Below are 24,708 nucleotides of genomic sequence, written 5' to 3' on the forward strand. Positions count from 1 at the left end.
TCTGAACAGAAAATAAAAAATAGTTCTTATGTATTAGATCTATTAAATGGTATCTGGGGTGCCTGGTGGCTCAGCTGGCTGAGTGTCCGACTTCAGCTCAGGTTATAATCTCACAGCTCATGAGTTTGAGCCCCACGTTGGGCTCTGTGCTGACAGCTCAGAGCCTGGAGCCTACTTCGGATTCTGTGTCTCCCTCTCTCTCTGCCTCCCCCCCCAAAATAAATAAACATTACAAATTTTTTAAATGTTATTCAACTACCCAAATTTGGTGATAATTAAAATTCTAGGACACTCTATGGCAAACAGAGAAAAGCAGAGGAAGTCGTTTGCCTGATGCAGTTACTAACTCAGCAGCTTGAAGTCAGCCCTCACCTTTAATAAAGGCACCTGCAACTTCCATGTCTCCTGAATTCGCTGACAATCAAAAACGTAAAATAACAGAAGCCCAACAGTTAACTGTTTGGCAAAATAGAAAGAAATGGACAGAACAAGGTTATAAATCTGACCTCAGATAAAATCAATGGATAGATCCTATCAACCCATCCTCCAATTGCCTACAGAGACATGTCCCGCAATATATACATGATTTGACACATTAGAATACTGATAAGATAGTCTCACTGGGAAGACAATACTACTAGAAGCCATCACCAAAAATCATCTCACAGGTATACCCTAGTTGTCAGATTTACCCAAAACAGAATTCTGGAAAGCCTATTCATACTTGTATGGGACATTCCCCTTTGCCTTCTGGACCTTTCATGCTATGGCAAATGGATTTCATCCTGTTGCCTCCCTCCCAAGGATATAAATATATACTAGCAATGATTTATATGTTTTCTCAGTAGGTAGGTTGAGTTCATTTCCATGTTGGAAACCCACCACCAGAGCAGCAGGCAAGACATTGTTAGAAAAGATTATTCCTACCTGGGGAGTTCCCTCTGAACTTCATAGCAATTTGGGATCTCATTTTACTAGCTGAGTAATCCAATCTATCTGCAAAATGTGGCCCATTCTGCAGCATTTCCATTGTGCTTATCAATCCCAATCTTTAGGACTGATAGAATGTATTAGTGGAACCATTAAATTAGCTAAACTAATAGAGGCTTTTAAACTGCCTTGGCCTAAAGTTCTGCAACTGGTCTTGCTTAACTTGTCCTGGAAAGAACAGATAATCTCTTATCGAACTTACTACTGGCAGGCTTATGAGGCTAGATAAAAGCATGTATCAACTAGTTTTGCTTAAAGGAAATTCCTAATGTATTGCAAGGAACTTGTTAAAGCTTTAAAGGCTAACACCCAGCTTCTTGGGGTGCCTGGGTGGCTCAGTCAGTTAAGCCTCTGACTTTGGCTCAGGTCATGATCTCACAGTTCATAGGTTGGAGCCACACGTCGGGCTCTGTGCTGACAGCTTGGAGCCTGGAGCCTGCTTGGGATTCTGTGTCTCCCTCTCTCTCTGCCCCTCCCCTGCTAGCACTCTGTCTCTCTCTCTCAAAAATAAATACACATTAAAAATTTTTTTTAGAAAATTAAGGCTAACTCCCAGCTTCTAGAACAATCTTTACATAGCTTGCCCTGGGGAAACAAAGACATGCACCATCATGACCTCCAACCTGGAGATTATGTTCACTGAAAAAGACACCTTCATAAGGATGCTCTAAGCCCTGATGGAAGGGGACATACCAGGTATTAATTAACCAGTCCTTATGCTGCCAAGCTGAGGAAGCACTGACTCATGGATTCATATTTCTTATTTAGAAAAGGCTCCTCCTCCTAAATGGTCTTCTCTACCTACCAGAGGCAGCCAACTAAGAATTTCCAGAAAACTTAAACTTATTCCAGGTGACTCTTTGAGTCCTGGACTGGAAGCCACCAGCATCTGATGTAAACTGCTTTTGCAAGAGTCAGGACCAGACCAGTGTATCAATTCTTTGTCATAGTTATTACCCACTGTTTAGCTCTTTGATTTCCCTTTACTGCTGAAAGCTCTTTGATTAAGTTATTCTAATTACATTATTGTTTGCCACTTCCCAGAACAAAACAAAACAAAATCCAGAGATGCCAGTTATTGCAATGATATATGAAGACAATTAAGCTGGTTGAAATTCTTAGATTATTGTTCCTTCTAAGAATCCTTGTGATCTTTGCTCTTTCACACAAAGTTGGGATTCTCCACTGGTGGTAAAATCCCTCCTTTGGTTAAAAACCCATTCTACTACTATAGTATCTTCTTACTCTTAAATTGGTGCTGCTATTATCCTCCTTTAGTTTCTTTTCCTTTATTTCATTTAAAGAAATTATTTTCCTGACTTGATGCCTCCTCCCTGTTTTGTCACAGAGGAAAAACAGTCACACAAATATCCCAGAGTTTAGCACAGGCAGGAAATCTTTCTGACTGTTGGATCTGCCACCATCAGGCCACTATAGGCTATGGAGGATACAGTGCCCCTTTGGTCATCCCTGTTTACAACCTCTCTTTTCTCTCCAATGTCACCATAAATCAGACAGCCCCTTTTGACCTTACTTACCATGTTAAAATAGCCTTACCTCCTTCGAAAGGGAAACTCTCCTTGCTTTACCTACCCTAATCCCTGCCCAAGAACTGACCTGGGCAACATCTCCCATGGATAGTCACCCTCCAATCTCGTTCTAAACTTCATCAAGAATTACCTGCCAGGGGTGCCTGGGTGGAACGGTCGGTTAAGCAACTGACTCTTGACCAAGTCATGATCTCACGGTTTGGTTTGTGAGTTTGAGCTCCAGTCCAGCTTCGTGCTGATGGCAAGGAGCCGGCTTGGGATTCTGTCTCTCCTTATCTCTGCCCTCCCCCGCTTGTGCTCTCTTTCTCTTTCTCAAAATAAATAAATAAACTTTAAAAAAAAGATTAAAAAAAGAAAAGAATTATCTGCCACTAGCCCTTGCCTCATAAAAACACATTGGAGCCTGACTAGTTTTCCAACAGACTCTTCTGGCTGTAAGACCCTCTTTTGTACAAGGTTCTTTCAACTACGCTATGATATCAAAAGAAGCATTTATCTGGCTGCTTGAATAAAACAGACCCCTGGTTTTCTCCTGTCTTACCCTCCATACCTACAAATAAGTCTGTTGATAATCAGACTTAAAAAGGAATATTTTGCACTCCCACAGAATATATTTTTGCCCGTGCCTGTAAGTGACAACCTTGGACATTTACCTGCCTAGACGGTCAGAAAAGAACGGGACAATATCTCCTAGGTTATTCAATTTCTCCCTTCACTATACTTCAATTGGTCACAGGGATCTTTCCTGCCCTAAACACTTACCATAGAAACAAGAGAGTTCTATCCATTATAAATGACTACCCAGATGACAACTCCTCCAAATAGGAAGACAATGGCTACACACATTCTCAGGACTGTGACCTCCCACAGGGTACAACCCTAATGAAAGAATGGATTTGGGGATCCATTTTGGGATCCTTTTTTGGAATCCTTTTTCCTGGCGGGATCTGCTGCAAATGAGGCCATGGTTAAGAATCTGCCCTAGGCTGTTAATAGAATAACCAGATCTGGCAGGGTGGGGGGTGCTGGGTGGCTCAGTTGGTTAAGCATCCGACTCTTGATCTCAGCTCAGGTCTTGATCTAGGGTTGTGACCCCGCTGGGCTTGGAGCCTACTTTAAAAAGAAAAAAAAAAAGAATAGCCTGATCCACTGCTAGGGCCATTAGAGCTCAGTGGTCTCTAGATTCCCTTGCCTGAGTTGTACAAGACAACAGAAGAGATTTGAATTACTTCCTGGCTGTTGACTGAGTCTGTGCCATCGCTAATACTTCCTGCTGCGCAACTAGATTAACACCTCATAGCAGGCTGAATTGGAAACTTAAACTGGCCATCATTAAAAGGAGTTTCTTTCAACCCTCTAACTCAGTTTAATTTTAAGTTTTCAGACCTTTTCAGTTGACTCCCCACAGGACTCCCCTTCTAAGATCTGGATTACAAATAATCATACTTATTATTGTTCTTATGTGTTCCTTTTTAATTATATTACTGATGCTTTGTATGTCTCACTGTTGTTTGACCATCTAAAATGTCAAAATTATGGACACACTAAGGCTTAAAATAAAATGATCAACCATGGCTATCCATTGGCAACCCCTGAAGACAAGTCAACTATCAACTTCATGGACTTTTAAGATGGGGACAATGCCTAAGACTTGCTTCCTGAAAACCTCTTTGTTGCTGTGACTGTATGGTCTTAGTGACATTCTTTATAACATTTCATTTTCCCTCCTCTGTGGGACATGACCTTCTGGGAATAAACCTTCCTAGATAGGTAGACAACAGATGATCCAATGGTTGATCATTAATGCTTTCCAAGGAAAGATCTTGGTCAAAAGGGGAAAACATGAAAAGAAAAAATTGAAATGGAATCACTGCAGTCAGGAAAAATGGAGCCAGAAGGCCATTAGGGAAGTGGGGCTTATGCAAGTCCACCTCTGCAGGGAACATGAACTTTAAGTATAGTTCACTGCCAAACTGCAACATCTTGGCTTCCTGCAGTCCCAGAAAGCAAGCTGGAAATTTAACAGAAATTAGACTGTTTTAGCTAATCATTGTAAGTTACATCATATGTAAGTCTTCTTGGAATCCCCCCTCTGCACCCCCCCCCTTTTTTTTTTTTGCCTTTAAAGACCCTCTGCTTTTTCCCCCGTCAGTGGAGCACTATTTGGTTTTCCTCCCAAATCTAAGTCTTCCAAATTGCAGTTCCTAGGACTGCAAAAAAAATTTGCCGCCTCGATGCAAATTTTGTTTGACACATCTCAGACACAGGCTCATTTAATTTTATTCTGGAGTTGCAGGATACAAGGTTTAAATTTTTCTCTTTTCAAATCCCTCATGGTTTGCTCTAGACACAATCGGGAATGAGATTCCAGATAAAAGGTTTTCGGGGCTCTCTTCCGGCTTCCAGCCCTCATCTCGAATAGGCTTCCTTGAGGGAAACTTCGGCCCTGAGGACGAAAGAGGGTGCAGGGATGCTTTGGCAGACTTCCCCAGGGAGTAGGGTGCGGCGCGAGTCAGGTTCCAGCTCTGCAAAGAATGCAGATTAAGTTGTTAGCCTAGCCTCGGGCAATTGAATCTGGGTGTGTCGCCATGGAGATGGGGGCCGGCCTGCGTGTTCGGCTGCTATTGGCTGGGGACTCCAGGCTGGGATATAAGCCAGCTGCGAGTAACAGTACACTCACTGTATACACCGCACCCGCCGAGGACAGCTCAGCGCAGGGCGGCGCAGCTCAGCAGACCGGATCCGAGCGGAGAAGGGCGGGCTCCTCGAGAGGGCGGCGGTGGCACCATGGAGAACGGGTGAGACGAGCACCAGGCCCGGGGAACCCGGGAAGGGGAATGGCTGTCACTGAGACCTGGAAGCCCGGCACCTGGGCCCCGAGAGGGCCAGGAGAGAGAGCGAATGCTCTGGAGATGTAGAGACCCCTGGCGGGGGAGCCCGTGTCGCGGCAGGGCGGCAGAGCAGTGAGGCGGCCAGCGACAGCCGGGGCGCACGCGGGAATCGGGTAGTGATGGCCCCACCGGAGCAGGAAGGGGACACGGTGTGGTACCGTGCACTCTACTTGGGAAAGGGGGCGGGTGTGTTTATGTGCGTGTGCGCCGGCACTGAGGTGCAAGTTGTAGGGGAAGCGTACTCTCTCTCCCCCAGCCACCCCGACCGGCATACCGGGAAGAGGTCAACCCACCCCTTGTGCTTTTCACTCCCTTTGCAGAGTCTAGGTAAAGCTGCGAGGTTCTTTTGGTGCCCGTATCTGGAGTTCCTCCTTCAGAGGAGAGATGTCTGAAGTTCTCTCAACACCTTTCTTCCCACCAAATTGGAGATCCAGTTAAAATAAGTTGGGGACTGGGCGGCTGTCTGTGATTCTTGATCTCAGAGTATGTGACTCTTGATCTCAGAGTCGTGAGTTCAAGCCTCACGTTGGGCGTGGAGTCTACTTACAATCTAAAAGAAAAATTTATTTTTTTTATTTAGGAAAAAAATTTTAATGTTTATTTTTGAGAGAAACGTAACGTGAGCGGGGGAGGGGCAGAAAGAGGGAGACACAGAATCCGAAGCAGGCTCCAGGATCGGAGCTCAGAGCTCTCAGCACAGAGCCCCACGCGGAGGAGGGGCAGAGAGAGGGAGCCACAGACTCCCAAGCAGGCTCCAGGCTCTGAGCTGTCAGCACAGAGACCAACACGGGGCTCGAACTCATGAACCGCGAGATCATGACCTGTGCGGAAGTCCCACGCTTAACCGACTGAGCCACCCAGGCGCCCCTAAAAGAAAAGTTTTAGGGGCACCTGGATGGGCTCAGTTGGTTGGGTGTCCGACTTCGGCTGAGGTCATGATCTCACAGTTCGTAGGTTGGAGCCACACGTCGGGATCTGTGCTGACAGCTCAGAGCCTGGAGCCTGCTTTGGATTCTGTGTCTCCTCTTTCTCTGCCCCTCCCCTGCTCACGCTCTGTCTCTCTCTCTCTTTCAAAAATAAATAAGCATTAAAAAAAATTAAAAAAAAAAAAAAGAAAAAACATTTTAAATAAGTTGGGGATGAAGTCTCCAAGGAGAGAAGGAAATCCTTATTAATTGGACCGAACAATAGACTCTGCCCTTTCCTCCTACCTCCCACCTCTGAAAATTCTTCTGTCTGCTTTGGCCCCAGAAATCTCAGTCCAAGTCACCAGAATCAGGGACCACAGTGGCTTTTGGATGCACAGGGATCCAGGGTGTTCTTGGGGAACTGATGGCCCATTGAAGAAGTCCTATAAGTCGTTGCTAGATATGCTAGGTGGCCAGGGCTTCATACTTCTTTCTTTTTTTTTTTTTTTTTTTTTTTTGCACCTCTTGGGGATGCTATTTGATTAACTTTTAATCATTTCATTGCTTCTCTCTCCATCATCCTGTGGCTCCATCTCCCCTGTCCCTTACCCAGCTACTTCCCTGAGGGTAGCCTGTTGTAGAGTCATCTGGTTTCAAAGGCTCTGCTTTTGAAGAGAAGGATTTCCTTTGGAGGCTTGGTTAGCTGTGTTCAGCTCTGTCATACCTCAGTTCCACTTGTCCCCCACTTCAACATTTCATTTTTCCAGATAGGGGTTTGAGAATTGGACTGGTATTGTGAGAAAAATTCTGGGTTGGTTCTTGGGGATGTATGGGCACGGTAAGTGTATGTGGTTAAGATGTATGGGTATGGCAAGTGTATGTGGTTAGGTCTCTGAAGGGCTAAGAACCTTGGTGAAGAGAAGGGAGATGGGAGAGGGCAGGGAGGAGAACAAAGGCAGGGAGGAAGATTCAAGTGCTTTGGACTCAAACCCTGACATAATGGAGTCTTAACTGGTAAGGTTTTGGAGCTTACTGATAAGTATTTAATTAATTTTAAAACTGTACCTATAAGACAGGTGGGGTCAAGACAGGTGCTGCCAATTACTTCCTTTTTACCCGAGGAAAGAATTTGAAACACATTTATTTGCTTAAAAAGACAGAATTGAGACTAGAACCCAGGTTGAGTTCTGCCTTCCTCTTGACCAGAAATAACTAAGCCTGGTTTTTGAATGAGAATTACCTAGGACACTATTGTGGATCCCCAGAATTATGGATCTCTAGGGTTGGGCTCCAGAATTTGTATTTTCTTTCTTTAAAAAAAAATTTTTTTTAATGTTTATTTTTGACAGAGAGAGAGACAGAGACAGAACATGAGTGGGGGAGGGACAGAGAGTGAGGGAGACACAGAATCTGAAACAGGCTCCAGGCTCTGAGCTGTCAGCATAGAGCCCAACGGGGGCTGGAACTCACAGACCATGAGATCATGACATGAGCCGAAGTCGGATGCTCAACCGACTGAGCCACCCGGGCGCCCCTAGAATTTGTATTTTCAAGCAGATGCTGAAATAGTTCTGTTTCAGCCACTGACCACCAAAGTTGTGGACTACTCCATCTGCTTTTTTGTGCTTGTCTAGTCACTGGTCTTGAATTACTGCTTGCAATTTCATTTGACAGGGATCTGTATTTTATTGGTCTGGGTATCCCAGAATAGGGATCTGGGGGAACTAACTGGCACATAGATTTCTACTCTGGAGTGTTCCCATTGCCTTTTTTTTTTTTTTTTTTTTTGTCAACCAATAAAAGTGTCTGAGGGAGGAATTGGAGGGCAAGGGTCCAAAAGGAAACTGGGTTTATCCCTGCCCTCAGGGTAGTGTTAATTACATTTTGAGTGTCCTTACTGATAAGTAGGGTAGAAGGATTATATTGGGTTTGTCACTGCCCTAAGGAAGGTCTTAATACCATTTTGAATATACTCTTTAGCCTTCATCCTCAAATCCAGCCCTTTTACTTCTTTGATTCGATTATTTCCCTGTACTTCTATGTAGACTTATCATCCCTTCCTCTCTAAATCTTTGTCATAAAGAGAGATAATTAAACCTGCTACTGGTAGCAAAACTGAAGTTGGGGTTGGGGGTGGAAACATAGGCACCATTAACTTTTGCCAGGCTATAGAATGAGGAGGGACTTTCCCATCAGACTTTCAGTGGGTCTGATTCAGAAAGGGAGTCTGATTCAGAAAGAGGAGTGGGTGGGTGGATGAGCTTAGTGTGGACCCTGCTGAGAGAGGATCCTCCCTTCTGGGGCAGCTCTTTGGCCCCTTCTGTGTCCCTTCCCACCCCAGCACTCCTAGCAGCCTTTCTGCACTGAAGGTCATTAGTCTATGATGCCCTTGGGAGGGGAGCAAAACTTAACTTTCATTTTCCTTTTTCCTAGATTTACATATGAAGATTATCAGAACACTGCAAAATGGCTTCTGTGCCGCACCAAGCACCGACCTCAAGTGGCAGTGATCTGTGGTTCTGGGTTAGGAAATCTGGTCAATAAATTAACTGAGGCCGAGAGCTTTGACTACAGTGAGATACCAAACTTTTCCCAAAGTACAGGTACTGGCAAAGGGGAGTGAGGGATTGAACTGAGGGATACTGATGGGATTCTGATGAGAAGGTCTGCTTTCACCAGGCCTGCACCTGATTATCCTGTATAGCATTTGACTAAAGACAACTTGTTTAAGAGAGGGAAAAAGACCACTATGAATCAGAATGACTTTAGAAGGAAACTCCCCCAGTAGAAATTTCATAATAGATTGGGCATGTGTGTGGCAGTGATACCATATGATGACATATTTCCTATGCTGTAATGATCCAGAGCCCCTTAAAGCTTTACAGCACCTCACTCACACTCTCCTCCCCCATCCACACCAGGGTGCCCACCACTTGCACATATCCCTCCCATTTCTTTCAGTCTGCAGGTTACATGGACAAAGTAGTGCCTATAACTTCCCGGGACAAAGTCAGGCGACCCCTGTCCTATGTCTTCCTGCCATTCCCAATCTCCCCAGCTCTAGCTCTTGTCCCAGGATAAGGCACTCACTGGTGCGCAGCAACAAATGAACACTGCCATGTTCTTGCAGACAAAATACACAGATAACACATGAACACACAAGACCTGATTCATACTGACCCTTTGAAGGAGGGGAGGAAGCAGGTGTTACCTGTGCACTGTGGAGCAATAATGGATCTGAGGGTAGCATATCCAGCATCCTAATAGCTGCCAGAAAACTCTAAAGCTGTGGTTTAGAAAAGGGCCAAGTGTGGGGTACCTGGCTGGCTCAGTGGGTAAAGCATGCAACTCTTGGTCTCAGGTCATGAGTTCAAGTCCCATTTTGGGGGTAGCCTTTATTTAAAAAAAAAAAAGGGAAAGACCATGCCTTAAACTTCATGAGTGAGGAAAATAACAATTCAGGGTGACACCCGAATCCTCCCAGCTAATGTGAGATGAATTTTTGAGCAAGTAAAGGTTGTCCCTAATGTGACTCACCTACTTTGTGAGATGCTTGAGAGTCACGATCTGTCCATCCCCTTTTAATACTGAAAAAGTAGACTGGTATGAAAGAAAAATGAGGTTGAGAAGGTGCTTATTTCCTATAAGTGATAAGTTGGATTAACCCTGAGGGTTTATGGGTCCACTGTGGGCAACTCCTGGAGTGGCCCTGCACTTTCCTTCACTACTCTCCACTTCCCTTCACTGTTAGCCATGTTGGCTGAATCTATTTTTTATATATAATTTTTTTAATGTTTATTATTTTTGAGAGAGAGAGACAAAGCACAAGTGGGGGAAGGGCAGTGAGACGGGGAGACCCAGAATCCCCAGCAAGCTCCAGGCTCTGAGCTGTCAGCACAGAGTCCTTGTGGGGCTTGAGCCCACAAACTGAGATCATATCCTGAGCCGAAGTCGGGCTTAACCCCGCTTAACTCTCCGCTTAACTGAGACCCCCAGGCATCCCCTTCTTTTTTTTTTTAAGTTATTTTGAGAGAGCAGGGGAGGGGTAGAGAGGGAGAGAGACTCTCAAGGGGGCACTGATACACTCAGCGAGGAGCCTGACTCAGGGCTGGATCCCAGGACCTGTGACATCATGACCTGAGCCAAAAATCAAGAGTCAGATGCCTAACTCACTGAGCCACCCAGGCCCCTCTGCCGCTGCCCCCCACCCCTCTCTTGTTGGCTAAATCTTCTAAATTTACTGACATTTTCTAACGGCCTGTGAAACTGTTTTCATCTATGATTCATGAACATTAGGTTAACAACCTTAGCCAGTTCTCTGGAAAAAAAGGGTGGGAGGGACCAAGTAAATTAAGGACAAGGGTAGTTTATTTGGTTTACTTATTAATTCTCAGATAACTAACTTCCCATGATTTATTAATTTTATAAATTTCTACCTTCTGTCCTCTTTTCCCCAGAGAGTTAAGACTTTGCACATATATTTTTTCAAACCCGTTGGAGCAAGATTGGAAGACCAAAGCAGGGACGTGGGGGTGGGGGTGGGTAAAGAAATATTAAAACGAGAGGGAGGGCAAAGGGCAAAAAGTTTTCTAAGGGAAAGAGCAATGACATTGACCCCACCTGCCACTCCTTCCCACTGAGAAGGGCACTGCAGTAAGTGATTAGTGGATTAATTTTTAAACTTTATTAGCCTCTTTTTTATACTCAGGTTTTCCTAACTCTGCCACCTCTGCTCTATTACTGGAATTTTTTTAATAAGCTCTTTTGTCTCTGACTCTCCCTGAACTCTTCCTCTTGATTTTGGTCCCTCTCTCTCAGACCACCCATTCCCTAGGGGATAGGTTGGCTGCCTCCATTAGAGGAGAAATGCCAGATAAGGGAAATGGTAATAATGGTTATTATGTCTGTGTGGGGAATTATTTTTGCATTCCCACACCCCTGCAGGGCCCACGTGGGGTATGTATTACCACAGGACTGTTTTGTGGGTCATAATGGAGAAGCCTTGTAGGGGTCCAAACTCAGCCCCTCCTCCTGTTGTTCAGTAACCTCTTCAGGACCCTCATATACTATGAACTCCCTTTCAAGAGTGAGGAGGCACATGGTTTAGTTAGGGTAATAAATATGGAGACATATTTGGAGAATTTAAAAATTTTTGGAAAAGTCTATAAGGACTGCATTTGCTACATTTATTATTACCCACTTTTTCTTTTCTTTTCTTTCTTTCTTTTTTTCTTTTTTTTTTTGCTCACTTTTATTCTCTTACAATATGGCTTTCTCATTCTTTTGAAGTTTCTTAAAAAAAAAAAACAACCTTTCCCTAAGGCACCTGGGTAGTTCAGTTGAGCCAACTTGATATTGGCTCAGGTCATGATCCCAGGGTTGTGGGATCGACCCCCGTGTCAGGCTCCATGCTCAGCATGGAGAATCTTTAGTTTAAGCTTAAGAGAATTTTCGCTTAAGATTCTCTCTCTCCCTCTGTTCCCCTTCCCCACTCACACACTTTCTCTCTGTAAAAACAATTAAGGGGTGCCTGGGTGGCTCAGTTGGTTAAGCATCTGACTTCAGCTTAGGTCATGATCTCACAGTTTGTGAGTTCGAGCCCCGCATTGGGCTTGGCACTGATAGCTCCGATCCTGGAGCCTGCTTCAGAGTCTGTGTCTCCTCTCTCTACCCTTCCCCTGCTATGCTCTCTCTCTCTCTCAAAAATAAATAAACATTAAAAAAATAATAAAATAAAATAACAAAAATCCTTCTTTTGATATGTGGTTCACATTGAGCATCCTTACCCCTTAGCTCTAATCTCAGGATGTACTTATATACTCATTTGTAAGCTTATGATTTGTTCCTGTCTCCACCAGACTTCAGCTTTCTGAAAGTGGAGTTAGTAATGTCATCCTTTGCTTAATTATACCCTCTCATGTTGAGCACCATGAGTTGGCTTGTACTAGGTGCTCAGTGGATATGTGTTGTATGAAAACATCATCCTGTTCTTCTTTCTTTCTATTTTGTACACAGTGCCAGGTCATGTTGGTCGACTGGTGTTTGGGTTCCTGAATGGCAGAGCCTGTGTGATGATGCAGGGCAGGTTCCACATGTATGAAGGCTACCCACTCTCAAAGGTAATTCAGGGGCATAAGCCTGGTCCGGAAGAAGGGGGAGAGAGTTCTCAGTCTCATTTTATGACCTATCTACCTGGGCTAGGTTGACTTTGGTCCCCTCCTGTCTCTTTCGTGGTGTGTATCATGCATGTCTGTGGGTAGATTGGTGACATTTTAAAGAACGCTTTCTGATCTTTTATGTTTTGTTTGTAAGGTGACATTCCCAGTGAGGGTTTTCTGCCTTCTGGGTGTGGACACCCTAGTGGTCACCAATGCAGCTGGAGGACTCAACCCCAAATTTGAGGTTGGAGATATCATGCTGATCCGCGACCACATCAACCTACCTGGTTTCTGTGGTTTGAACCCTCTCAGAGGGCCCAATGAGGATAGGTATGTATCTTGCAATTTTTTTTTTTAATAGCTGGGTACACTTTAAGGACTTGTCTGGGGGTCAGAACTCATTATGTTCCAGTAATCTGAGATTCCAACCTGTGCCCTAGGTTCGGAGTTCGTTTCCCTGCCATGTCTGATGCCTATGACCGGGATATGAGACAGAAGGCTCACAGTGTCTGGAAACAAATGGGGGAGCAGAGAGAGCTTCAGGAAGGCACCTATGTGATGTTGGCAGGCCCCTCCTTTGAGACTGTGGCTGAGTGTCGGCTGCTGCAGAAGCTGGGGGCAGATGCTGTTGGTGAGAAGGGGAACTGACTGGAGGCTTGAACAGGGAGGGATCTGGTAAAATAGGGATGGAAAGGTGTAAGATTGTAGACCTAGACTGTAAAGTGAGAGATCTGACTTAAGGGAAGATTGAGTTAAACTGACTTTAAAGGTGTTGGGGTTTGGTGTGTTGTAGCATTAAACCTCCCTACCCAGCACCTAGGGCTTTAACAGCTATAATGCTAACGACCCATCCATGATTTGATGTTTCTGAAGATTGTTCTAAAAATATAGCCGCTTTCTGTACCTCTGGCTGGAAGATGGAACCGCATCATTAGAACTGACTTCAAAATGACCACAAACAGAAATAAAGCATTGCAGTGGTAATACTTATAAGAAATGTAAGGTCCTCTGAGGCCCCACTCTTTTAAGCAATACATAATAACCTAAGTTAGACAAGAAATCAGCTGTTTCTTTGGATGTTTTTTTGAGATGTTGAATTGTCAATGAGGTAATGAATGGGGATGAGGGCAGAGGGTAAAGAAAAGAGTCATTTGAGGGTCCTGACAGTTGTTTTCCCTCTCTCTCCTCATCAGGCATGAGCACAGTACCAGAAGTTATAGTTGCAAGGCACTGTGGACTTCGAGTCTTTGGCTTCTCCCTCATCACTAACAAAGTCATCCAGGATTATGAAACCAAGGAGAAGGCCAATCACGAGGAAGTATTAGAGTCCGGGAAAAAAGCTGCACAGAAATTGGAACAGTTCGTATCTATTCTTATGGCTAGTATTCCACTGCCTGGCAAAGGGAATTAACCAGCCCTGGAGTGGTCTGGCCTCTCCCTAATAGGATCCAAGTAGCTACTACCTACTTTGGCCCCTTGCTGGGGTTATGTGCCTCTGCCCTTAAGTAGTAGGAGAAAGGAGAGGAAGATCCACCATTTCTCCCACCAGACCCTTCTGTGCTGGCTCCTCTTTTGCTCAGTTGTTTCAACAGTTTCCACCCCTGTTCTTCCTCAAGAGCTGGGGCCCAAGCCCTATCACACAGCCATGTATATGCCCTAGGTGTGATTTGGGCTGTTGAACTTGGCACAGGTACCTACTGCTATCTTTCTGAGATAAGATGATTTCACATTCCTGAAGACTCAGTCTGCCTCGCACAAGTCCAATACCTCTTGGACTCGAATACTATTCATATTTTGAGAATAAAAAAGATGAAATAATTTAATGTTTAGTGCATTTTGGGATAAGGCTTGGAGCACAGGCCAAGTTTGGCATGAAAGACTGAGATCACATGTCCAGTGTGACTATCTGCTTCTGAGACGAGCCACTAAAAACTGAGATGAGGTGGTGTGTAAATGCAGGAAAGGATGAAGGAAAGCCAAAGATGAGAGATAAAGATGTCAGAAGATGAAGAAGGAAGAGCTAACACCTGGCACAAGATGGCAGCTTTCCTCAGACCAGTCTTGCCTCTGACCTTAGCCTTCTGATTGTGCTGCTCCCTGTCTATGCCCTCATGAATATCTGAACCGTCTCACTGGTCTCACTGTTCCACAGTGGCTACTTCTTAAGCCCTAACTGTTTCCTGTTGTTTTCTTTCTCTCCCTACCCTAACTTCTGCCATAATTAAGGACAACCCAACATTCCTTCTCTGCATTCTGACAATGCTGTAGCGAATACTGAATACTAGAATACTACATCTTTCTCTGCCAGCAGCTACTCCATGCAGATTAGAGTCCTGCCAGCCCCAGGCAAACCTGTGAAGTTGACTCATACTTCACTTCTTAGAGCACTTCCTTTCCTTCCCTCCTCGTTTCCTTTCTGGGTTCTAGTCTTTTGACTTTTGCTCAGTCAGAACCTCCCTGTCACACAGCATCTAGGTGTTGCCCTTTGTTGGTTCACTGCACTATTTTTCACTTACCGGTTTGCATTCAGCTGACTGGATGGCATGTTTCAAAACCACACTACCCTCCCAGGCCTCTTTACCTTTTGATAAAAGATCTAGCTGGATGAGCCTCTAATAGTAATGGCATTTCAACAGAAATTTACAATAGAAAGCTTTTAAAACCTCTTAAATCCTTTGGTAACTAACCAACTTACCTGAGCCCAACACAAAAAGCATTCTGGAGTGGCCCTGTCACCACCCCCACCAGCTCTAAAACCCTACCTGGACCTTGAGACAATCTGCTAGCATCTGCCATTTGTCCATAAGCAAGCTGGTTTAGAGGGAAGTACTGTGTGTCCTTTAGATATATATGCAACTTGTTCATCTAATGAGATGGTTTATAAACATTTCTTTTAATTAAGTTACTGAATTACCTCTATAACACTCAGCTAAGAATGTTAAATTGAGAATATAACAAAGGTTCTCTTTAACTGCCCTTTAATCTTAAAAGATATATTTGTGAAACCATTAACTGTTACTATAAAACAGTATAGAATATTCTACACATTACATACAATGGGAGCCCAAAGGATAGACCAGTTGTATACACTGGACCTTGAGAATTGGGTTGGGTAAGGGAAGTTTCATAGAAAACTTTTGAGTTCAGTCCTAAAGGACGGAAGGCAGGAAAAGGATTTCACACCAGGTGAGTGAAAGCACAGAGCTATAAAATGTAGTCCTGTTCCGTGGGTCATTATCACAACAGGTGTGATTAGAACAGAGGACATGCAGGGCTCTAATGAGACATGGGCAAATACTTGGAAGTTACAAGAGAATGCATGTGGTGCTCAGCTTTCTCACCCTGATCTGGCTCTTGGTGAGATGGCTCAGGAATGAGAATGGTGCCATCTGAAAAACATGTCCCAGAGAGACTCAGGTGGAATATTTAAGCACATCTTTGGTGTTTAGACTTAGTAGATGGGTTTGCCCATTTACCCTGTAAAGGGTATCATAAATTTTGTGATAGAATACTAGATTCAAGAAGAATATTCATTTGTTGACCTCATGCAAGAGTCTAATTTTTTAGTTCTAAGTATGAAGAATAAGGCTTACTGACTTTACAGAAGTGTTTATTATTATACTCATGTTAGGACATTGAACATCTCCTGTAGTAACAAAATTGTACATTCTTTATAGGAAAACTAAGATATGACAAGGAAAGTAGCTACAGGCAAGTACTATTTAATTATAGGTAATGAGTATCCTAAATGCACTGGAATACTAGGTTCAAGGCCATATGGGCTGGAGAAAGAAAACACAAACACATTGTCTTTGATTTCTTTTTTAAAGTTTAGTTTGAGAGAGAGAGAGCACAAACGGGGGGCAGCAGGGGAGGGCAGAGAGAAGGGGGAAATCCCAAGCAGGCTTCTTGCCATCAGCACAGAGCCAGGTCAGGTGTGGGACTTAAACTCATGAACCTGAGATTATGACCTGAGCCGAGATCAAGAGTAGGATGCTTAATTGACTGAGCCACCCAGGCACCCCTTTAATTTCTTTTTTGAAGGCTTATTTAATGAGATAATTTACATACAATAAAATTCACACATTTAAAGTGTGCAGCTCAATGGCTTTTAGTATTTTCACACATAAGTGCAATCATCCCCACAGTCCATTTTGGAACATTTTCATCAACTCAAAAGAAAACCTTGTACCTTTTAGTTATTCTGCTCCCAACCCTCCTGAAAACCACTAATCTACTCTCTGCTCTGTAAGATAGAACTATTTTGGGCCTTCATATGAAGGGAATTGTAAATAGGATCATATGGACTTTAACTGGCTTCTTTCTCTTAGTATAATGTTTTCAAGGTTCATCCAAGTTGTAGCATGTATGAGTACTTCATTTATTTTCATAATTGAGTACTATTTCACTGTATGGATACACTACATTTTGCTTATCAAGCGTCTTCAAAGTGCCAACCAACTCAACCAAAATGAATGTACCAGTTTAGATGAGCAAGAAAATAAAAGCAAAAGTCAAGGGAGATGGGTCTGGGAGGAGGACCCAGCAAAGGGTAGTTCTTGAAAACAACTGGTGATGACACTATTGCTCTCTAGAGGGGCCTACAAAATGGACTGATTTTCCTGCATCTCAAGATAGGTGGCAAAAAACACACACACTTCAAGTTAGGGCTTTCTACCCTGGCCCTGTCATGGTCATCTTTATCAATACCAATAATGTTTATTAATCATATACAGTGCATACAACATTGTCTTAAAGCCATAAAATAAACTGCTAATAAGACAAAGAGCTTCCAGTCTAAGGGGGAGACATGATATATGCATTAAAAGCTGAATCAGTTGTGCCCTCTATGCCTACTTTTAGTCTTTTCCTATGTTATATTGTCACCATTTGGAAAATTTTTGAAAAAGGAATAATGTGTGAGAAGTAGCACATGCTAAGTGCCAATGATAAAATATGCTATGGGTATTCAAAGGGAACCAACCTGGGATGGGGAGTAGGAAGGACCGGTGAGACTGAGTTAGACCTTACAGAAAACATTGGTGAAGAGGACATGGCAGAAGGCACTGCATGCAGGCAAATTCGAGAATGTTTGATCATTGAACAGAACAAAATGGTGAAATTAAAGACATTGTGAATAGGAGCACTGGGAAATAAGGTGGACAAGGCTAGATTGTTTGGGGGTCTCTTTTCAGGCTGAGGAGTAACAACCTTCTCTAGGCAATATGACAAGCCATTTAAGGCTTTTTAAGTAGGAATTGATGGGTGAAAATCATGTTACTATTTTGATGGATTGAAGCCTAACAAGAAGCAGAAAGAGTTGTTCTGATGGTAGAAATACTTTCACCCCAAACTAGCCGTATAGAATAACATAACCGGTGGTGTTTAGAATTTTTTAATCAGGTTGGGGGCTTTTGCAGTATTTAAAAGAATATGCTGTTATAAGGCAAAATGTAAAGGGAAAAGCACAAGCAATTTGGAAATGAAAAATACATACAGTTAAGTCAAATTAGTAGTTTTCTCCTTTTTCAGATTAAAATTTTGAACACATACTTAAAAGCTTACTCAACATAAAATGTGTAAAGTTTTACCTCCATCCTGTCCTTCATCTGCCTTTCCTTCCCCACCCCACTGGTAACGACTTAATAGTTTCTCACACGTTCTTCCAGTATTTATAAAAATATTAACAAATACAAATACACGTTATTTTTTTCTCTTCCTCTTATTGTCCACAGAAGTTAATACATTATATGTGTTGTTCTGCACCATGCTATTTTCTTTAATGTCTTAGAGATGTTTTTGCATCATAATTAGTGTGTTTTCTTATTGACTTAGGTCAGTGCTCTCAAGGACACATGTCTATCACCTCAGCATTTTTAGAAGCAAAGGAAGAATATGGCTTTAATGTTTTTTGTTTTTAGCCAATTCCCAGTCCATTTGTTGGTTGCCTTTAGGAATAGAGACAAAGAGGGGTACCTGGGTGGCTCAGTAGTTGGTTGAGTGTCCAATTCTTAATTTCAACTCAGGTCATGATCTCTGGGTTTGTGAGACAGAGCCCCACACTGGATTCTGAGCTGAGTGTGGAGCCTGCTTAAGATCCTCTCTCTTCCCCCGCCTCTTTCTACCCCTCCTCCCCACTCTCTTTCTCTGTCTCTCTCTCTTTCTTCCCCTCCCCCATAAATAAGTAAATAAGTAAGTAAGTAAATAAATAAATAAATAAAAGTGTATGGTAGGGATAGACATTAGGACTTTAAAAAAATAAAGGAATAGAGACAGAGATAATACCATTGCTGGACATTAGGACTTTGAAAAAATAAAGGAATAGAGAAAAAGAGATAATACCACTGCTGTCCCTTTAAAAGAAGAAGGTGGGAGAGACCACAATTGTTCTTCCTCTGCTGTGCCCTCTGGTCTAAATCTGATTTGGCTTAGATTTGCATTCATTTTTCCTTTGTAAACATGCATCTGCTTTTCATAACTACTTTGTGTTTCTAAAGGACATCTTTTGAACAAACACTGGCTCTCTGCCTGGTTTTTCTGTTATTGTAAACTTGGACTTTAATGAAAATGGAAAATTTCCAGTCCTTAATCTTTTTGTCAGAATTTAGGTTTGGAAGAAATCAGATCTAATATTGTTTGGAGTGAATCCTTAGTCTCTGGTTTTCAGGTCAAAACCCCCTACTCTTCTATTTGTTTTTCATTTTCACTTCCGTTCTGAGTTTTTTCATTTTAGGAAATTTATGATCTCTCTTGCCAATCTCTCTTTTTTTCTTGTTTTCTTTCTTTTCTCTCTGTTATTCGTGTTTTTTTTTTTTTAATGTTTATTTTTGAGACAGAGAGAGCGTGAGCAGGGTGGGAGGGGTAGAGAGAGAGGGACACACAATCTGTAGCAGGCTCCAGGCTCAGAGCTCTGGGCTGACAGCCCAGAGGCCCTTGTGGGGCTCTAACTCACAAACGCTGAGATCATGACCTGAGCCAAAGTCGGACACTTAAGCAACTGAGACACTCAGGCACCCCTCATATTTTTTAAAATGCCATTTTGCTTGTTGGCTATTTGATTTTTGGCCTTAGTCTTCCTTTTTCCTATTTTATTTGGAACTATTTCTACCTGAGCTCCTGCTATAAAAGATTAGTAGGAATATAGTACTACACTATGTGTAGCCTGATCTGCTCTAGTTCTATCACTGCAAACCATCAAAGGTTGCCTAAGGTCAATTCCAGCTCTCAATATCTCACTGCTCCCCTCCCCACAATCATAATATACAGTTACCATCATTGTTAGTATCCCACTCAGTCCATCAAACAAAGTATGAAAACAATTTGATTGCTGTCAGGGGATAAAGTCGATACTTGGCACAGTGTTGTTGTTAATATACTTGTTTTGGAGTGGAAAGGTTCTCACTCTGGACCCATGGATAGGATGTAAGGGAGCCTGTGAAGCTCCTGAAATGCAAAATTATGTGACTTTCTGAATTTGGGGCCCAGGAGAGGGTCATTTCCTTGGATGCTTACTCTGCCAACTCTTCCTCCTCCTTCATACATGGATAGGAACCACTAGTGCTTAAAAAAACTAGGATAGAGTTATGGTACAAGTAATTTTGGATATTTTCTGCTACTCTGTCATTCTTTTTGACTGTCTGTCTTCTAGAATATTTCCTACCTACTGACACTTCATTTCAAGATAGCTCTATGGCTGGTCTAAAGACTTGTTAGCAGGATTCCCAAGATCTAGGAAACTGATCCCTGTTATGGTTCCAAAATACTCAACTCAGGAATGTTCTCAGACCAGGATCTACTAGCTTGGAGAGTCCAAGAGAGATGCCTTAAAGAACCAAACTGGATTCTGCAGTAGTATTATGTATCGTATGACCCTTAGCCACATGAAGTGCCTCCAGCCAAGGAGGGGCTTTGGGCATATTCACACTCACTTATGAGTACAACTAGGCTGGACTGAGAGATACTGCTATATTTTCCATAGAGTCTAATGTGGCCTTCATTTACTTAGAGTTTCAGTGATAATACACCCTTCTGGTAAAGGTATTGGAGTCAAGATGTTTGTAGTCCTGTCTGAGTTGGAAAATATGTTCATCTCTCTGAGTTATTTTGCAACCTTTAGATAAATAATCCTGCTCAGTTTTTATTTGGAGTATGTCTGTGTCAGGTCTTGTCATCAATCTGCACCTAGTATTGACATTTAGCAACATAATGGCCACTCAGATAACCATAGCTTTTACCTGACCACCCTGTATTGCTTTTGTCCATTTTTTCCCCTCCATTTATTTTGAACTTTGTCTTTTTGATAATCAGATGTATTATGTCATACACAGAAATACTGGTATGTGTGTGTGTGTGCATCGGCATGTATGCACATGTATGCAAAAACCAAAATTATTAACTTATAAACTGTTGCCTGCCCATTGAAGCCTTGAAGAAGCTTGAAGCTTTTCAGTGTCTCAGACAGGCATTCATCAAGTGTATTTTTCTGGGCTGCTTGGCAAGAAAAAGAGGAACACATGAGGAGGGTATGTTTATTCACTAACTTAATAAATGTCCCAGGGATTAGAGAACAGAGAAGGACAAGAAAATACTCCTGCCTTCATGGAGTTTACCTTAAATTGGGGGAGTCAATTTGCAAATAAATACAAATGTAAAAAAATCTAAGGTAATGGTAGATGTTAAGAAAAAATAATCAAAGTGAAGGAATGGATAGTAATAGAGGAAGGAAAGGCAAGTTAAAACTACAATCAGATGCCATTTCAAGTCACCAGATGTCTATAATAGATAAGGCAGACATCAAAAATGTTGGCAAGGATACAGAGAAACAAGAACCCTCATGCATCGCTCATGGGAATGTAAAATAGTATTGCCACTTTAATATTTGGCAGTTTCTCAAAAAGTTAAGCATAATCCTATCATACGACCCAGCGATTTCACTTCTGGGTATCTACCAAAGAGAAATAAAAACATATCCACATAGAGGCGCCCTGGCTGGCTCAGTCAGTAGAGCATGTGACTCATAATCTTGGGATTGTGAGTTTGAGCTCTATGTTGAGTGTAGAGATTACTTAAAAATAAAATCTTTAAAATAATAAAAAAAATAAACACATAAAGACTTACACACAAATGTTCACAGCAACATTACTCATAATAACCAGAAAACAAAAAACTGGTGAACAAAATATATGGAATATGTTCAGCAATAAAAGGAAACAAACTACTGACACATGTTATGTCATGGATGAATCTCAAAACATGCTGACTAAAATAATTCAGATACAAAAAAAAAAAAAAGAACCTTTACTCTTATTCTACTTATACGAAATGTCCAAAAAAGACGGACTTATAGAGTCTGAAAGTAGATTAGTAGTTTCTTGGGGCTCAGGGTGGAAATGAAAATTAAATGGGCATAAAGGATCTTATTCAGGGGTGAAAATGTTCCGAAACTAATTTATGGTGATGGTTGCATCACTGAGTAAAGTTACGAAAAGTCATTGAATTACACACTTGAAAAGGGTGAATTTTATGATATGTAAAATATGCCTCAGTAAGGTTATTAAAAAAAAAAGTAATAAAGGGGAGAACAATTTCAAATGGATTAGTGCAGGGAAGTCCTCCCTGAAGAGCTGTCATGTGACCAGAGGCCTGAATAAATGAGGGGATTAGCAATGCAATGATTAGGGAAGAGTGTAGATGCAGAAGGTACAGTTAGCATCAAGGTTCTAGGAGGACTTAGCAATTTAGGAGCAGCAAGAAGGCCATGGCATTAGAGTGGAGTGAACAATGGGATTGTGGGAGATAAGGCTGAAGATGTAGGCAGGTGCTCCTGCTGCAATGATTGTATATCCATGTGCGTCCATTTCTGCTTGACCTGCTGTAGGATGGGAGCTGAGGAGCTGGGGTGCTAGGTCAGGAAGACTAGGGAGCTGTGACTGATCCCAGACAAAAGTGGAAGCAATTGGCTGCTTCATCCGGCAGGGAAGGGCAACATTTTGTGTTAGCAATTGAGAAATCTTCAGCAGCACACCAGGAGAAATTCATCAGGGACTGACTCAGAGGCATAGGTGGGGAAAGCGTTATACAGGAACTTTGGGGAAGGACTGGTTTATGGATGGAAGCTTTGCACAGAGGTGTAGTCAGTGGTGAAAGAAGCCATTTGTTCCAGGAGAGAAATTTAGATGGAGTATGTTTTGTGTGGGCAGTAGCTTATGAGGGAAATGTTTGTGGGGAGGAAGGTTATGGAGCTAGTGATACGCATGGGAGCACAGGCAAGAAATATGGTATGTAGGGAGCTTGCTTGGCTGGCTCTGGGTTTGGGGCAACAGAGCAGGGAGTTTGGTGAGAGAGGCCACTGGGGCAGAAGGAAGAGTCCTTGCTGTGGCCTTTAAAAATAGATATGTAGCTTTAAAATAAATTTATTTTATTGTTTTAATCTTTATTTTATTATTAAAAATAAATTTTAAATAAGAATAAATAGAATAAAAGTCTTACATGATTACAAAAACAATACATATTAATGTAGACTAGTTGGACGATACAAAAAAACCACAACAAGAAAAAGGGCAAAAAAGAATGCCTCAGTCAAGATAGGCACTATTACGGGTTTGGTGTACAAAGGATTTGACATATTTTTTGGAAATTTTAACGTCCACTTTGTCCCCAACCTTTTACTTTGAAAATCTTGAAGACTGTAGAGAAGTCAAAAGAATAAAGTGATAAACACTAGCGTGCCTTCCACCATCAATTTTTAGTATTGTACCACATACACACTTCTTTTTTTTCCTGAGCCATTTGAAAGTAAGATGTTGCAGATATCACATCAGTTCACTTCTTTCCCCCCCACCCCCGAAGTTTATTTTTGAAAGAGAGAGAGAGCTTGTGCAAGTCAGGGAGGGGAAGAGAGAGAGGGAGACAGAGGATCTGAAGAGGGCTCTGTGCTGACAGCAGCAAGCCCAGTGCGGAACTTGAATTCACAAACTGTGAGATCATGACCTGAGCCAAAGTTGAACGCTTAACTGACTGAGCCACCCAGGCGCCCTCCATCAGTTCATTTTTAAATACCTTGGCATGAGTTTCTTTCTTTCTTTTCTTTCTTTCTTTCTTTCTTTCTTTCTTTCTTTCTTTCTTTCTTTTCTTTTTTTAATGTTTAATTTATTTTTGAGAGAGAGAGGGAGAGAGAGAGAGAGAGAGCACGAGTGGGGGAGGGGCAGAGAGAGACAGAGTCACAGAATCCAAAGCAGGTTCCAGGCTCTAAGCTGTCAGCACAGAGTCTGACGCTGGGCTCAAACTCAAGGACCATGAGATCATGACCTGAGCTGAAGTCTGGCACTAAGCCACCCAGGCACCCATTCTCCTACATATTAACAGTATCTCAGCTGAGAAGATCAATATGAATTCAGGAAGATCTGAATGTCTTACTTATCAATATGTCTTACTACAGATTGTAAATGTTTTCCCTTTTCTTACTTGTCTTATCTTTGAAGGCAGAACTTCAATCACTTACCTGGCTGGCTAAGCCAAAGCAACCGTATGCTAGGGGAGGAAAGAAAGAGACTCTCTAAGAGCATAGAAACTGGGAAGACTGTCAGAAGTCCAGGAGTCTAGGATGCTTCGTTTCCCCCGAGCTCATCTTCCAGGCTGTGGGCTAGAGCTTTGCTTTGGGATCTCTCCCTCTTTTTCTCATTCTCTCTTCCCTCATTTCATCTCTGCTTCACCAAATCTTACTGAGTACCTCTTCTATGCTAATTCTGCACCAACGTCTGTCGACCCAAGTGAACTTGATCTCTAATTTCAAGAAAGTACAGAAAAGGCAGGGTTTCTCTTTGGTGCATGGTTTCTGTCCTGGGCTTTGTAATTTGCCATATAACAGCATCATGCCTATAGGACTGGCTTGTCCATCTGGGGACCTTACCAGGGTGTAGGGGCTTCCCATGGAAAAAGCCTCTGCTCCTTGGACCACTAGTTGCCCCAACAATCATTATTACTTGACCAGGGCACCAGAGACAGTTTCATGCAGAGAAAGCAAGCCCCTTTACTCTGAAGTTTTAGTTTTATTGTTTTCCCATGGGATGATTCTTTGCACTGGGAAAGTATCTCATTTGCAGATTGAGGGGCACCTGTGTTTACTTTCTTGACCTAGGATCCTTCTTTTCTTTCTTTCTCTTTCTTCTTCCTTTCTTTCCTTCTTTCATACCGTTGTTGACTGTCTTTTGTC

General features: G+C 42.5%; 1 protein-coding gene and 1 non-coding gene across 2 annotated transcripts; both read left to right on the forward strand.

The window, feature by feature from the left end:
- The first annotated feature begins 5,182 nt into the window (after nt 1–5,182).
- Nucleotides 5,183–14,315, forward strand: PNP (purine nucleoside phosphorylase). The gene is made up of 6 exons (XM_015068213.3): nt 5,183–5,338; nt 8,773–8,942; nt 12,355–12,458; nt 12,652–12,827; nt 12,938–13,128; nt 13,691–14,315. The coding sequence occupies exons 1-6, from the start codon at nt 5,328–5,330 to the stop codon at nt 13,906–13,908; spliced, it is 870 nt and encodes a 289-aa protein (XP_014923699.1). The 5' UTR covers nt 5,183–5,327; the 3' UTR covers nt 13,909–14,315.
- Nucleotides 9,763–9,913, forward strand: LOC113601706 (U12 minor spliceosomal RNA). The gene has a single exon (XR_003422985.1). It is a non-coding gene; the product is annotated as a U12 minor spliceosomal RNA (small nuclear RNA).
- Nucleotides 14,316–24,708: the final 10,393 nt, after the last annotated feature.

Source organism: Acinonyx jubatus, chromosome B3 (assembly GCF_027475565.1).
Source record: "Acinonyx jubatus isolate Ajub_Pintada_27869175 chromosome B3, VMU_Ajub_asm_v1.0, whole genome shotgun sequence".
Lineage (NCBI taxonomy): Eukaryota > Metazoa > Chordata > Mammalia > Carnivora > Felidae > Acinonyx > Acinonyx jubatus.